This window comes from Tachyglossus aculeatus, chromosome 11 (genome assembly GCF_015852505.1).
Source record: "Tachyglossus aculeatus isolate mTacAcu1 chromosome 11, mTacAcu1.pri, whole genome shotgun sequence".
NCBI classification, from domain to species: Eukaryota; Metazoa; Chordata; class Mammalia; order Monotremata; family Tachyglossidae; genus Tachyglossus; species Tachyglossus aculeatus.
This window is the reverse complement of record NC_052076.1, coordinates 11,092,266-11,107,142: the sequence shown is the minus strand read 5'-3', so window position 1 is coordinate 11,107,142 and position 14,877 is coordinate 11,092,266. Positions and strand designations below refer to the sequence as shown.

General features: G+C 58.1%; 1 protein-coding gene across 3 annotated transcripts in view; it reads left to right on the top strand.

Annotated features, from left to right (window-relative positions):
* ST14 (ST14 transmembrane serine protease matriptase) overlaps positions 1 to 13,996 on the top strand; it is a 33,248-nt gene extending 19,252 nt beyond the window's left edge. The window contains exons 2-19 of one of the 3 annotated variants that reach the window (XM_038753942.1): positions 4,094 to 4,253; positions 5,619 to 5,746; positions 6,180 to 6,250; positions 6,673 to 6,830; positions 7,165 to 7,200; positions 7,413 to 7,653; positions 7,782 to 7,921; positions 8,115 to 8,212; positions 8,520 to 8,629; positions 9,046 to 9,176; positions 9,570 to 9,674; positions 10,356 to 10,466; positions 10,759 to 10,875; positions 11,170 to 11,289; positions 11,397 to 11,589; positions 12,804 to 13,078; positions 13,321 to 13,457; positions 13,706 to 13,996. In XM_038753942.1, the coding sequence (XP_038609870.1) occupies positions 4,094 to 4,253; positions 5,619 to 5,746; positions 6,180 to 6,250; positions 6,673 to 6,830; positions 7,165 to 7,200; positions 7,413 to 7,653; positions 7,782 to 7,921; positions 8,115 to 8,212; positions 8,520 to 8,629; positions 9,046 to 9,176; positions 9,570 to 9,674; positions 10,356 to 10,466; positions 10,759 to 10,875; positions 11,170 to 11,289; positions 11,397 to 11,589; positions 12,804 to 13,078; positions 13,321 to 13,457; positions 13,706 to 13,867 (2,493 nt within the window). In that variant the 3' untranslated portion in view covers positions 13,868 to 13,996. Of the gene's footprint in view, positions 1 to 4,093; positions 4,254 to 5,618; positions 5,747 to 6,179; positions 6,251 to 6,672; positions 6,831 to 7,164; positions 7,201 to 7,412; positions 7,654 to 7,781; positions 7,922 to 8,114; positions 8,213 to 8,519; positions 8,630 to 9,045; positions 9,177 to 9,569; positions 9,675 to 10,355; positions 10,467 to 10,758; positions 10,876 to 11,166; positions 11,290 to 11,396; positions 11,590 to 12,803; positions 13,079 to 13,320; positions 13,458 to 13,705 lie in introns of those variants that run through there. The other 2 variants (XM_038753941.1, XM_038753943.1) reach the window with 2 other exon arrangements.
* Positions 13,997 to 14,877: the final 881 nt, after the last annotated feature.

Below are 14,877 nucleotides of genomic sequence, written 5' to 3'. Positions count from 1 at the left end.
AATCCCAGCTCTGCCATTTGTCTGATGTGTGACCTTGGGTAAGTCACTTCACTTTTCTGTGCCTCATTTACCTCATCTGTAAAATGGGAATTAAGGCTGTGAGCCCCATGTGGAACATGGACTGTGTGTCCGATCTGATTAGCTTATATCCGCCCCAGCACTTTGTACAGTGTCTGGCACATAATAAGCACTTAACAAATACCATTAAAAAAAAGTTTGAAAGTGTCCAGTTTTCTGTTTTCCAACAGTGGCAGTAGGATGCTTGGAGGAACCATGTGATTGTCTGTTCTGGTCATCCTGTGATTCATCAGTCAGCGTTATTTATTAAGTGCTTACTGTGTGCAGAACAATGTATTAAGCACTTGGAAGAGTATGATACAATAGCATTGATAGACATGATCTCTGTCTGCAAGGGACAGTAAATACCTGTCCGCAATAAATGATTGAATGAATGAAGGATCTTACAGACCAGATCTCTGTCTTGATTTTTTTTTTGTCCAAGCATCTATTGAATTATTGATGTTTTTGGTCACATGGCTTCCTGTGGGAGCTGAATCCATGGCTTGGCTTCCCACTGGAAGAAGTGTTTCTTCTTGCTTCTGAAGTACTTCTTGCTCTGATTCCCCACTACCCCCCGAGATGCCGTGGGGATTTGGGGAAGAGCGATACTGTTTCCCCGTCCACACACTTTGGAAGTTTGTAAACTTAAGACCTGGTCTCCCTCTCTCCTGCTTAAAAAGCTTGACCTCTTCAGTCTGTTCCTTGGGAAAGATGCTCCGTCCCTTTGTGTGCCTGTTAAGCTTTCATTGGTCAGTCAGTAAATTTGTTTTTGGCATTTACTGCGGACTTAGAAAATGCAAAGCACTGTACAAAGCTCTTGGGAGCTTAAGCGTTTCAAGACACTTCTGCCCTGAAGAAATATTCGGTCTAGCTGGGGAGACAGACACCAATTACAGAAAGAGGGAGCAGGGTAATAATAGTGGTATTTCTTAATAACTTTGTGCTGAGCACTTTGTGCTGAGCACTGTATTAAGCATTGGGGGCGATACAGTATAATCAGGTTGGACACATTCATTCATTTAATCGTATTTATTGAGCACTCATTGTGTCCAAAGCACTCTATTATGCTCTTGGGAGAGTACAATATAACAACCAACAGACACCTTCCCTGCCCACTGTGAGCTCACAGTCTAGAAGAGGAGACAGATATTAATTTGAATAAACACATGCTGCTCAAAGTCCAAAAGGGAGGGAAAATTGAATCCCCATTGTACAGGTGAGGACAACTGAGCCACAGATAAGCAAAGTGGCTCGCCCAAGGTCACGCAACAGACAAATGGAGGAGCTGGAATTAGAACCCAGGTCCTGTGACTTCCAGGCCCAGGCTCTTTCCACTAGGCCACTCTGCCTTTCAGGAGGGAGGAGGAGGAAACGGCAGGCCTGTCGATGGAATGTGCCGGCTGTCTGAATGTGCAGGTTGCCTGGGGGCAAGCCCGTCCCGTGGCTGTCCACGCTGGGGTTCTGGTTGTCCTGGGTTTCGGTTTTGCTGAACCACACACTCTGGTGTCTCCGGAGTGGCCCGGTCATCCAGTTTGCCCCGGCCGATTGCCCCGCCATGGATTCCCTATCTGGAATGCCCAGTGGGTGAGCGGACTGCTTGCCCCCAGTGGGCAAGGAGCGTGTCTACCAACTCTGCTCAATAAGCACCACTGATTACTGCTCTGTGGTGTGGCCTGACAATCAGGGAGGGTGGGTGGGACTAGTGGACAAGCTAGGGGAAGACCTTTACTTCCTTGATTTTTTTTTAATTGCATCATCTTTATAAGCAGCCTGAGGTGAAAGTACTGCAAGTCTGAATCCTATAAATACACAGGATGGTTTGGACTCACCTTCCTTCTGTGATTCACTGTCATCAATGGTATTTATTGAGGGCTTACTATGTGCAGAGCACTGTACTAAGTGCTTGGGAGAATATGATACAATAGAGTCGGTAGATGCAACTAGTGACGACGGAGTCGATAGGTGCAACCAGCGACGACAGTCGGTAGACACAGCTGGTGGATGACAGTCGGTTGGCACAGCTGGCGACAGTGGAGTCGGTAGGCACAGCTGTCCTGGTACCTCCCTGCGGTGCACCCTGGCCGGATTTCCTGGTGCGGGTTGCCCATGCTCAAGGTTTTTTCGGGGTGATAGGAAGTTAGCCTTTCCCACTGCACCTCACCTTGGCCACTCTCTAACTTGCATCCTGTGTTCTGGGTGGTCTCCTGCACTGGCAGACGTTGGTGGGGAGGGGGCTTGGATCTCCTTTTCTCCTCCTTCATCATTACCAGACAGCTGATGGGGAAGACCATGGCTAGACACCAGAGTCGGGGACCCTAGTATTGCCCCGAAAGGGTAAGGGTCCCCGGGAGATCTGGGGCCCTGAAAACAGAGACCCTGCCTCTTCTCACCTGCTGGGAAGTAGGGGTGGGGGCAATGCCCTGGTCACAACAGCTGCTCAGATGGTGCCGGTTGGAGGTGGTTTGTCCGGCGGTATGCCAAGGGGCTCCGAGGGTCCCGGCCTGGAGACCTCGGGGATTACCTGCATCTGGGGGTTGCAGAGGCTGACTCCGCGCTCCGGTGGGGCCGATCTCCCGGTCCTGCAGGATCCCCAGATCTGAGGCCAAGGCGATATCTCCTCTTGGAAGCTGGTCCCTGTTGTGGTCCCCTGGGCCGCCTGATGGGGCTGGGGGGACTGAGGAGAGGAGGGTGGGAGCAGAAGGCCAGAAGGGAGGCTGGTTATCCATTAAACAGCCCTTCATGCTTGGGCAGCCCCAGAGTAAAGCAGGACAGGGGTGGCTGGGGCCTGGGGGGTGGGGCTGAGGGCAGGGGTCTCCCAGCAATTGCATCTCTCCCCAACTCCTAAGGGAGTGGGACCGATGGGTTGGGGAGCTGGGGAGGGAAGGAAAAACTCCCTGCTCTGGTTCTGGCTTCCAACCTGGCCCCAGCAGGGGCGAGAGCCTGCCATGTTCCTGGGAAGGAGGGCTCGGGCCAGGGGTCTCTGCCCACTGGAATGTGCCTGGCGAGGAGGTGTGGTGGGGATGGAAGAGCAGCCCCATCGCCTCAGAGGGAAGATGGCTGACACGAGTTCCTGGGTGGGCCCCACATTGTCGCCGCCTCCTCCCCCCCCTCCCCCCCCCACCACAAATTCCTCCTCTCCCTCTTCTTCCCCCTTCCCCTCCTTCGCTCTGAGCAGCCTCCCATGAGGGGCCTTCATTGCCCTAAAGCTGCCTCTCTGGCAGGGACCATCCCGCTGCAAGTCCTCAGACCTACATGCACTCAACAACTCCCTTTGCCCTGAGAGTTGCTGCCACCCTCCCCTGACCCCTGCACCTCTCTCCTTTCTCACCACAGGGAGGGCCCAGGGGGCATGCAAAGACTCTGGCTAGAGTGGGAGCTGGGTACCTGGAGTCCTGGATTCCCCAAGGCCCGCTAGGGATGGACCGGACCGTGTCTGGATCCCTGGGCCTCTGCATCTGCAGCCTACATTCTCCCCACTCCAGCCGGGGGGGGGGGGGGTGGGGGGGGGGGGCGGAAGCTTCCATTGTGTTTTGAGATCCCCGGGAAAGGCACAGGAAGGATTAATGCATTTATTCATTCATTCAGTCGTATTTATTGAGCGCTTACTGTGTGCAGAGCACTGTACTAAGCGCTTGGAAAGTACAAGTCGGCAACATATAGAGACGGTCCCTACCCAACAACTGGCTCACAGTTTAGAATGGGGAGAGAGACAATAAAACGTAGAAAGGTGTCAAAATCGTCAGAACAAATAGAATTATAGCTATATGCACATCACGGTGCTGCTCATATGATAGGTTCATAGGCCAACTGGATGGGGTGGGGCTCTCATATGATCGGTTCATAGGCCAACTGGATGGGGTGGGGCTCTCCTCCTTCTGGGTTGGCTGGATGGTTGAGTGGATTCTGGGAAGACCTTCTCCGTCCGACCCGCTCCCTGTCCCCGGGTCCCAGACCTGGGCCTGGGGGGCAGTGTGTGAGTGTCTGGGGCTGGGTAGGCCCTTCTGAGTGGGGTTGCCACCATCACCCCCTACAGATCATGAATGGCTCGGAGGAGATCGTGGAGTTCCTCCCTGTCAACAATGGCAAGAAGATGGAGAAAAGGGGCCCGAAGCGGTGCGTGGTGCTGTTGGTTATTGTGATTAGCGCCCTGCTCCTCTCCCTCATTGTGGGCTTCATGGTGTGGCACTTCCAGTGTGAGTAGACAGAGGATTGGGTGGGCACCGGCTCCCGGCCCCTGGGGGGCGGGCATGGGTGGCGGGCATGGAGAGCGGGAGGCGGGTGTGGCAGCGGCTGGTGGTGTATGGTGGAAAACCTGCGTGGCCTTCTGAGCTCAAAGGTTGGGGAAAGGGTCTGAGCTCAAAGGTTGGGGAAAGGGTCAGCGGTTCATTAATTGTTGGCGGGAAGTTGGAGGGGACAGCAGCCACCTCGCTCCTGGGAAAGTCCTGATTGGTCTGGAGACCTTGGTGGCCCCAGGTGGGAAGAAGAAGCTCACTCTGCCTCAGTTTCCCTCTTACTGGAAAGGCATTTTTGTTTTCATGGTAATGGGCACCGGGGGCATGTGCCACCTCAATGCAAACTCCTTGGGTGAAAGAGTCCAGTAGCCTTGGTAGACGCAATCCCTGCCCTCAAAGAGCTTACAGTTTAGCAGGGGAGACAGGCAGACCCCCAGAGGATTTACAAGTAGGAAAAAATGGGGATGGGGTTCCCCCAGACTGGGATGAGGGGAGCAGCTGACCCTCTGGGTGCCGGCCTCCTGGCTCCTGTGTATCCCCGGGCCTGGCTGGGGCTCCTCTGGATGGGCCGGCCTTCTTCCTGGGTGTCATCTCGACTGGAAGCTTATTGTGGGCTTCATTATGATCGATTGGTCGGAGGGTGGGTGGGCATGGGCTGAAGGTGGGAGCTCTTGCGTGGCCTGGTGGAAAGTCAGTCAGTTGTATTTATTGCATGCTTACTGTGTGCAAAGCATCATACTAAGCTCTTGGGGGACTACAATAAAATAAATAAAGAGCACGGCCCTAGGGGTTAGAGGACCTGGGTCCTAATCCCGGCTTTGCCACTTGTCTGCTGTGTGACCTTGGACAAGTCACTTAATTTCTCTGTGCCTCAGTTACCTCATCTTGTAAAATGGGGTTTAAGACAGAGCTTTTTCTGTGGAATGTGGACTGTGTTAAACCTGATTAGCTTGTATCTACCCCAGTGCTTAATATTGTGCCTGGCACAGAGTAAGTACTTAACAATACCATTAAAAAAAAATCAGTCCATCAGTAGTGTTTGTAGAGAACTTACTGTGTGCAGAGCACTGTACTAAACACTTGGGAGAGTATAATACAACTCATATGGTAGACACGATCCCTGCCCACCAGGAGCTGACAAGTCCGAGGAGCTTACAGGGGCACTGTCATTTCTGCCTCATTCAGGGCCTGGGTGGTTCTCAGGGGGCACCGAGGCGGGGGGGGGGGCCTGTCATTCTCTGCCCCCCTCCACCACCACTCCCAGCTAGAGTGTCCTCTCTGACCCCACCCACCCCGCCCCTCAACACTTCTTCCTGGCCTCCCCAGACTGGAACGCAAAGGTTCAGAAGATTTATAACGGCTACTTAAGGATCACAAACAGGCAGTTTGTGGACGCCTATGAGAACTCCAACTCCTCGGAGTTCGCCGAGCTGGCTGGAAAGGTCAAGGACACGGTATGTGGGCATGGCTGCCCAGCCCTTCCCCTTGACCCCAGCCTCCCTGGAGAAGCCAGCTCGAGAAGAGCTCTTTGGTGGTGGGGGTTTGGGGAGGACCTGCTGGGACCAGAGATGGGGCCAGAGTGGTGTGGGGAGGACTGGAAGGGGCTGGACGATCGGTCCGGGACAGGGAGGTGGGGGTACAGGCTGAGGCCAGAGGATGGGGCCGGGGCAGTGAGGTCGGGGGGATGGGCTGGGGCAGGAGAATGGGAGTTCTCTGTCTCTGGACTGTAAATTTGTTGTGGGCAGGGAGTGCGTCTGTTTATTGTTAGTGCTTAGTACAGTGCTATGCATACAGCAAGCGCTCAATAAATATGATGAATGAATGAATGGAGGGGCAGTGGGTGGGGGCCGGGGTGAATCTCCTCTCTTGGTGTCTCTCCCCGGGCAGCTGGCAGCATTGTACGGTAGCATCCCAGCTCTCGGCCCCTATCACAAGACATCCGTGGTGACGGCCTTCAGGTCAGTGCTCGGGTGGGCCCGGCTGGGACTGGGGGGAGGTGCGGGGGGAGGCCTTAGGGAACGACCCACCAGATCAGGGGAAGGGGGACTTCAACTCTCTACCTACAACCTGGTGTGGCCCTGTTGATGCTGCTGGACAATGTGGGGAGCCATGGTGGGGGTGTCGAGAGGAGGGGATGGAGGGGCCGAAGGGAGGGGCAAGGAATCCCCCAGAGTGTGAGGAGGAGGAGGAGGAGGAATACAGGCTACAGGGTGCCTCTCGTTGGGAGAGGATGGAAAGGATCTGAGGAAGAGGTCAGGACCTAATTTGGGGAGTGAGCTGAAGGCTGGGGGCGGCCTAAATCAAGACCTCACCACACCGCCACCATCCACACCCCTGCTGCCCACTCACCCTCCCTCTCCCCTCCCGTTTCTCCCCACAGTGAGGGCAGCGTCATAGCTTACTACTGGTCCGAGTTCAGCATCCCCCAGCACAAGGTGAAAGATGCCCAATGGGCCCTGATGGGAGAGCGAATCTTCAACATCCCCCCAAAATCCCGGGCCCTGCCGACCCTCAGCGTGGGCTCCTTTGTGGCCTACCGTGAGTCCCGGGACTGGGCCGGGGAGAAGGCTGTGGGAGTTGGGCCCCAGACCGGAGAGGGGAGCTTGGTTGGGTGGAACGAGAAGGTGTCTGCCCTACTGGGTGATGGGTGGGGGGGGGCAACTTAAAGAGGGAAACTGAGGCATAGAAGTGCAATTGACTGATGTCCTAGTGGTGGAATCATCATCTGAACTCTGTTCTTGGGCCCCGGGTGCCCTCTCCTGGGTAACTGGGGAAGCAGAAATAGAATGTGACACTCACAGTGTCTGGTCTCTTACTCATTATGTGTGTATGTCTCTGTCTCTCTCTCTCTCTCTCACACCCCACCCCTTAGCTGTTGACCCCAGGACAGCCCAGACTTCCCTGGATAGTAAGTACTTCTCCTTCCCCCTCCTTCCCTGGCTCCTGGTGTCTCAGGACAGTCCAGTTGTGGCTGGTGCCCCCTCCCCAACTCTGCCCATCGTGCCCTGCAGCTGGGCTAGTTGGTGGCCCCCCTCACTCCCCCTGCACCAGGTCCCAGTTTGGCACAGTCTCCCGGACCCCAATCTGACCACTGAACTGCCACCTTCCTCTCTTGGCCAGAAAGCTGCAGCTTTGCCCTGCACACCAAGGTGGGCGAGGTGACCCACTTCACCACCCCGGGCTTCCCCGACAGCCCATACCCGAACCGTGCCCGCTGCCAGTGGGTGCTGCGGGGGGACGCCGACCAGGTGCTGAGCCTCACCTTCCGGAGCTTCGACGTGGCGCCCTGCGACGAGAGGGAGAGCGACCAGGTCAAGGTGTACGACTCCTTGAGCCCCTTGGAGCCACGGGCTGTGGTGGAGTAAGTGGCTTGGCTCGGGGCGGGGAGCCTTAAGGAGGAGGGAAGGTCCAGGATCTGGGGATGTGCGTGGATGGGGGAGCGCCCCCCGACCTCACCCACCCGTCTCCCGCCTCCTTCGCCTTCTGCAGGCTGTGCGGCACCTACCCCCCGTCCTACAACCTGACCTTCCTGTCCTCCCAGAACGTCCTGCTTGTCACTCTGATCACCAACACCCCGCTCCGACACCCCGGCTTTGCTGCCCAATTCTTCCAGCTGCCCAAGATGAGCAGTAAGGGAGGCCCCTGGCTGGGAGGCGTGGGAGGCAGAGGGCACCCTGACTCTTGCTCCAGTCTGGCGCTCGGACGGGCCTCGGCTGGGGCCCGGGTAGCCTTGGGGAGTCGTGGCTGGAGACGGCTTCCGTGGGAATGAGCCTCGGTCCTCCCTCAATTCTGCCCCGCTAACCGCCGTTCTCTTCCTCGTAGTGTGTGGCGGGGCTCTGACCGAGGTGGCAGGGACCTTCAGTAGCCCTTACTACCCAGGCCACTACCCGCCCAACATCGACTGCCTCTGGAACATAGAGGTGGGACGGCTCCGGGGGGTGGCCGCGAGGGTGGGCCCGGGTTGGGTGGTCCCGTCCTGTCCGGTTTGGGGGAATGAACCCTCAAAGACGAGCCGGGCGGTCCCTTCCCCCGGCTGTCCTCTGTTGACAGTGGAGGGCCAGGCTGGAGAGGATGACTGGGCGGAGGGTGGAAGGGAAGAGGAGCTCAGCCGTTGCCCGTCACTCGCCCGAGCTGAGCTCCCCCGTGGGGGTGGGATCATCGTTCCTGCCCCTCCTCCCCCGCCCCCAACCCCTGGGTCCTGGCACTCAGCGGCTTCACCCCCTGCAGGTGCCCAGCGGCAACAACGTCAAGGTGCGTTTCAAAACGTTCTACTTGCTGGAGCCCCACATGACCCTCGGCTCCTGCTCCAAAGACTACGTGGAGATCAATGGGGAGAAGTGAGCAGCTCGTCTTCCTCCTCCCCTACCAGCCCGGGACCTTCTCTTCTTCCTGTCTGCTCACTCTGTTGGACTCTCCCAAGTGCTTGGCCCTGTGCTCTGCCCACAGGAAGCACTCAATAAACACCATCATTGATTGAGGGCCAGGGTGTAGGGAGGCAGGGCAGGGCCCCGCTGGGCTGTTGAGAGGGAGGAAAGGAGTCCCCTTCCCACTGAGGGGGGCCTCAGGCCCCCTGCCACCCTCTGCCTTGGGGCGGGAGGAGGGGGATGCCCTGCTTCAGGAGGGAAGGCTGAAACATCCACTGTGAGTCGCCACAGCACATGGGACTTGTCTTTAGAGGTGGGCAAAGAGGCTCATTGGGACCCAGGCTCCTGGCCCCACGGCCCTCTTCCTTTCCCCTCTCCCCATCCCCCAGGTACTGTGGGGAGAAGCCCCCGTTCGTGGTGGCCAGCAAAAGCAACAAGATGACCGTCCGCTTCCACTCAGATGCATCCTACACCGACAGTGGCTTCTTGGCCGAGTACCTGTCCTACGACTCCAGTGACCGTGAGTGTCCAGAACCTGGCCGGGCTCAGCTTCCAGGCCAGGGGGGACCCCAGACCAGCCCCGATGTCTTGGGCTGGGGGCGGGCAGTTGGACTCCCTTCTTGTGGTGGTGGGCATGGGTGGGCAGAAGGAGGGAAGCATAGGGTTTGGAGGTTTCATTTGTGGGGGGGGGGAGGGGCTCTAAGGTTTGGAATGCAGCCCTGCTTACCCCCTTATACTGACCATCTGCCCTCCACATTGGCTGCCCCAGCATGGGACTTGCCCGGAGGCTAGGGGTATCGGTGATTGCCCTTGGAATGCCTTGGGTGACTTAGGAGGATGCCAGGGTTGGGGACTAGGAGGGAGGGTGGGGTTGCCATGGTCACTGTGACTGTGGATGCGGCCTCCCCCACAGCCTGCCCTGGCATGTTCACCTGCAACACTGGCCGCTGCATCAAGAGCGAGCTGCGCTGCGACGGCTGGGCCGACTGCACGGACTTTAGCGACGAGCTGGATTGTGGTGAGCCTCCGGACCGACCCTCCCAGGGCAGAGCCCCGGCCTGCTGCCCCCATGGGGGTTTGTCCCCTCAGTGGTTGGGTGACCTCTGCCCTATCTCACCCAGCCCTGGCCTGAGGGAGGTGGGAAGAACCGTCCCCAGGTGGCTGGCCCAGGGCCAAGGGCAGCAGCCCCATTTCCTGGGTGAGGAAGCTGAGTCCCTAAGTGAACCCAGGTCCCTCCCCTCCTAGCCAAACCCTCATGCCCTCCCTCCCTCTTTTCCTCCCTTTCTCCCTTCTTCCCTTCCCTCCCTTCTTCACTTCTTTCCATCCCTTCCTTTCTCCCTCCCTTCCTCTCTTCCTCCTTCCTTCCCTTTCTCCCTCCCTCCCTTTTTCACTCCCTACCTCCCTTCCTATTTAATAATAATAATAATAATAATGGTATTTGTTAAATGCTTACTATGTGCCAAGCAGTGTTCTAAGCGCTGGGGTTGATACAAGGTAATCAGGTTGTCCCTCGTGGAGCTCACACTTTTAATCCCCATTTTGCAGATGAGGTAACTGAGGCACAGAGAAGTTAAGTGACTTGTCCAAGGTCACACAGCAGACAAGTGGCGGAGCCGGGATTAGAACCCACGTCTTCTGACTCCCAAGCCCAGACTCATTATTTCACTTCTTCCCTCCCTTCCTCCTTTTCCCGCTGCAGTGTGCAATGCCACCCACCAGTTCACCTGCCAAAATAAGTTCTGCAAGCCGCTCTTCTGGGTGTGCGACACGGTTAATGACTGTGGGGACAACAGTGATGAGCTGCAGTGCGGTCAGTGCCTAGGCCCACTCCATCTGCCCCCGCCCCATCCGAGCTCTGAGGTCGTCCCGGGGACCCGTCAGAGATCAGGGGTGTCCTGCCCAGGACTGGGGGAGCGAGGGGTCCCCAGGACACCCTGCCTAGATGAGACCCCAGACCCTGGGAGTTTTGCTGGCTTGGGTGGGGAACAAGGAGGCTGAGACCCTCCAAACTCCCGCCCAGGGTGGTCCCCTCCCCTCTGTACTTGCCCTCCCCATTCTGCATGTGTCGCCCGGCCTGTGGCTGAGGCTGGGCCGGCCCCCAGGTTGCTCGGGTCAGACCTTCAAATGCCGCGACGGGAAGTGCATCCCCGAGAGCAAGAAGTGCGACCACCTCAGGGACTGCGCGGACGGCAGCGACGAGGCAGACTGTGGCGATGGTGGTGAGGCCGGGGCCGGGGACCGGGTTTGGGTAGGGACCGTGGGCGGGAATCCGACCCTTAACCCCACCGGTGACCCCAGCCACTCTGTCCAAGTCCAAGCCCACTTCCAAACGGTGGCTCGACCCAGACACGGCCAGGCCCGACTTGGACCTACCGGATTCCTAGAGGGCCAGAGCCATGTTGGGCCGGGGGGCTGGTGAGGCCACCGGAATCTCCCGGGGGCCTTCGGCCATTGACCTCCGCGGACCCCGGTTTCCCCTGACCCTTTCTTCCCTCCCCTTCGCCGGCTAGCAGGGGCGGCCAGCTGCCCCCAGAACAGCTACAAGTGTCGCAGCGGTGTCTGTGTGAGCAAGGCGAACCCAGAGTGTGACGGAATGCGGGACTGCAGCGATGGCTCAGACGAGGAGCAGTGCGGTGAGGGGCCGGGAGGCTCGGATGGGGTGACTCTGGCCGGGGAGGTGGAGGATGTTCTTCCCTGGGGGGCTCACCTGGACCCCTCGTCATCCTCCCCACCCCGGCAGAATGTGGGACCCGATCCTTCAACAAGCAGTCCCGGATCGTGGGGGGCCAGAACTCGGACGTTGGGGAGTGGCCGTGGCAGGTGAGCCTGCACGCCCAGGGCCAGGGCCACCTCTGCGGGGCCTCACTCATCTCCCCCAACTGGCTGGTCTCCGCCGCCCACTGCTTCGTGGACGACATGAGGAACAACATGAGGTGGGTGGCGGTCCAGACACCGGGGCCCCTCGGGGGTTGGGGGAGGGCTGGGCTGGCTGGTAGAGATCCTCCCGGGTTCTGGGCTTTAGGAGCAGGCCGTTCATCCATCTGTCCATATGGCCACCCTGGCTTGGGCCCAAGCTCTTCACCATCAGGGTCGTTTCCTGAGGTTGGGACTGTAAGCTCATCATGAGCAGCGAATGTGTCTATTTATTACTATATTTTACTCTCCCAAGTGCTTAGTACAGTGCTCTGCACCCAATCAGCACACGATAAATATGGTCAACTGACGACTGAGAGGACATCAGAAGCCAGGCATGTGTTTCCTCCCCTCAAAACACTCAGTCTAATTCATTCATTCATTGTCGTATTTATTGAGCGCTTACTGTGTGCAGAACGCTGTACTAACTAAGCACTTGGGAAGTACAAGTTGGCAACATATAGAGATGGTCCCTACCCAACAGTGGGCTCACAGTCTAGAAGGGGGAGACAGACAACAAAACAAAACATGTAGACAGGTGTCAAAGTTGTCAGAACAAATAGAATTAAAGCCATAATGGGGGAGAGTGACGGGATCAAAGTATTTCCACACAGGGAGCAGAGCCGGAGAAAACTTCGGTGCAGTAGGGAGGATTTTTGGTATGAATAGGAACAGCAAAGATCAGTGGGCTTGGGCCTGGGCTTGGGAGTCAGAGGACCTGAGTTCTAATTCAGGCTCCGCCCCATGCCAGCTGTGGAGATTAAGACTGTGAGCCCCACCTTGTATCTTCCCCAGTGTTTAGAACAGTGCTTGGCACATAGTAAGCGCTTAACAAATACCATTATTAGTGTTATAACTAACTGTGGCATCGTCCTCCACCAAGCGCTCGGTACTACGCTTGGCACACAGTAAGCTCTCACTAAGTACTAGTGATTGATCCATCTGCAACAGTAGGGGGTTTGTAGAAACCATTGATTGACTGATTGATCCTGGGGGCATAGGGGGGTGCAACAGAGAAGTGGGGGCCCCCTGGGGAGCTCAGAGGAGGGTTTTTTTTTAAAAATCATGTATAAACACTTACTATGTGCCAGTTACTGTGCTAACTGACTCCCAGGCTGGTGCTCCCAGGCTGCGCTCTCCGGGGGCTTCGGGTCGGTCTGATGAAGCAGGGTCGTCCAGGGCCGGGGAGAGTCCCAGGAGTCCTTGGCTGCTCTCATGGTCCCATCGTCCCCAGGTACTCAGACCCCAGGGTGTGGACGGCCTACCTGGGGCTGCACGACCAGAGCCAGCGGCAGGCCTCCACGGTCCAGGAGCGCAAGGTGAAGAGTGTCATCAGCCACCGGCTCTTTAACGACTTCACTTTCGACCATGACATTGCTGTGCTGGAGCTGGACCAGCCGGTCACCTACAGCAACTGGGTGCGCCCCATCTGTCTGCCTGATGCCACCCACAGCCTCCCCCCGGGCAAGGCCATCTGGGTCACGGGCTGGGGCCTCACCGCAGAAGGAGGTGAGAGCCGGGGGCCCTGTGACCACGCCGTGTGGCGGGCATTGGGCTGGTGCGCCCTGGCTAGGGGGAGCGTCCTCCCACCCCTAGGGTCCCTGTTAAGGACCTGGCTGAGCTAACCCTTCCTCCAGGGCTGTCGGCAGGAGGCAGGACCCTCCTCTGCCCCCTTGCTAGCATCCTGGGGGGCGGGGGCCGTTGTGGGAAGAGCAGCCGAGACAGGTCCTGCCTGCCCATCTTGCACACAGGGACTGGAGCTGTGGTCCTGCAGAAGGGAGAGATCCGGGTCATCAACCAAACGACCTGCCACCGCTTGCTGCCCCAGCAGATCACCCCACGCATGGTGTGCGTGGGCTTCCTCAACGGGGGTGTGGATGCCTGCCAGGTATGCCTTGGGCCGGGGGAGGCCAGCCTAGCCATGGCAGGTAGGAGGGTGGGTGGGGGCATGGGAGGTTGTGGTAGGAGGGAGGAAGGGAAAGTAGAGTTGAGGGGGGGGTCTCAGGTCGGTGCTGCTGTGCCTGCAGGGTGGAAGGGGTGGGAGCGTGGGTATCCAGCTGATGGTGTACCCACAGTGTGACGCGGGTAGTGGGGCAAGGGAGCGAGGGTCTCAGCCTGGCAGTACTGTGCCCGCAGGGTGACTCGGGCGGCCCGCTATCCAGCATGGAAGACAACGGGCGGATGTTCCTGGCTGGCGTGGTGAGCTGGGGCGAGGGCTGTGCCAGGCGAGACAAGCCGGGCGTCTATACGCGGGTGCCCCTGTTGCGGGATTGGATTAAGGAGAAAACAGGCGTATAGGACTTTTTCTTTCTGCTCTTCTCCTCCTCCTCTTCTTCTTCCTCCTCCACACGCACTGCCCTCTGGGAGTGGAGCAGCAGCTCCAGAGAGCAAGTGACCCATGTCCCCTGCCGAAGCCCACCCCCTGCCCCAGCCCACCCCCCCGCCCTTTTCCCACCTTCCCCCCACCCCCGACTGAAATAGCTGCTGTGCTTGGTCACTGGCGTGCTCGGCCAGGGATCCCCAGCTCTGACAGAGCCCATGTGGAAGCATCAGCCCGGAGGCCATTTTGGATCTTTGTTGGCAGCAGTTTGATGTGGCGGAAGGCTTGGGACCAAAGGTGTTTCTCCGGGCTGCCCCAGCCCCCAGAACTCTGGGTGAGGGGCAGGATGCACAGGGTCCACAAGAGACCGAGGGCCAGAGTTTTGTTATGCTGCGCCCCCTCTTCCTGGCATTCTGTGGCCTGGGCTGCACTGGTTACATGAGTGCCTGGAGAGGCCGGCACCATTTCTGAGCTAGGCCCAGGCTGGGGGTGGCTGGCCCCCTCAGATCTTCACATCTGCTGGGGTCACCCCGGGGCCCAGTGCAGAGAGGAGGCAGGAATGATTGTGCCCAGGACTGGAAGGCATGTGGATCCTCGAATTCCCCGGGAGTCTGGGCACCCTGACTTCTGTCCTCTCAGAGCCAGGCATCTGGGCAAAGAAGGATTTGGATGTGGGGTCGACGGGAGAAAATGTGATTTTTATATTTTTTAACTTAAAATTCTTTCGATCCCATCGGTCGGAGTCCTGCTGGAAGGGGCCCTGCTGGCAGGGGTTGAGGGGCTGCAGCACCCACCCCGCGGGCCTCTGGCTGGCCAAGGATCTCCAAGAGGAGATCTGGCTGCTGCTCTGCCTCTGGATCCCCCGACCCCCTGGGGAGACAGCAACCCCTCCCATCCCTGCACAGACATGGCTGGGGGGGTGGGGGCACATACGGGCCAGGACACCTGGCCCCTGGACCGGGGTCTGGAGTCCCCTTCACCCCCCACT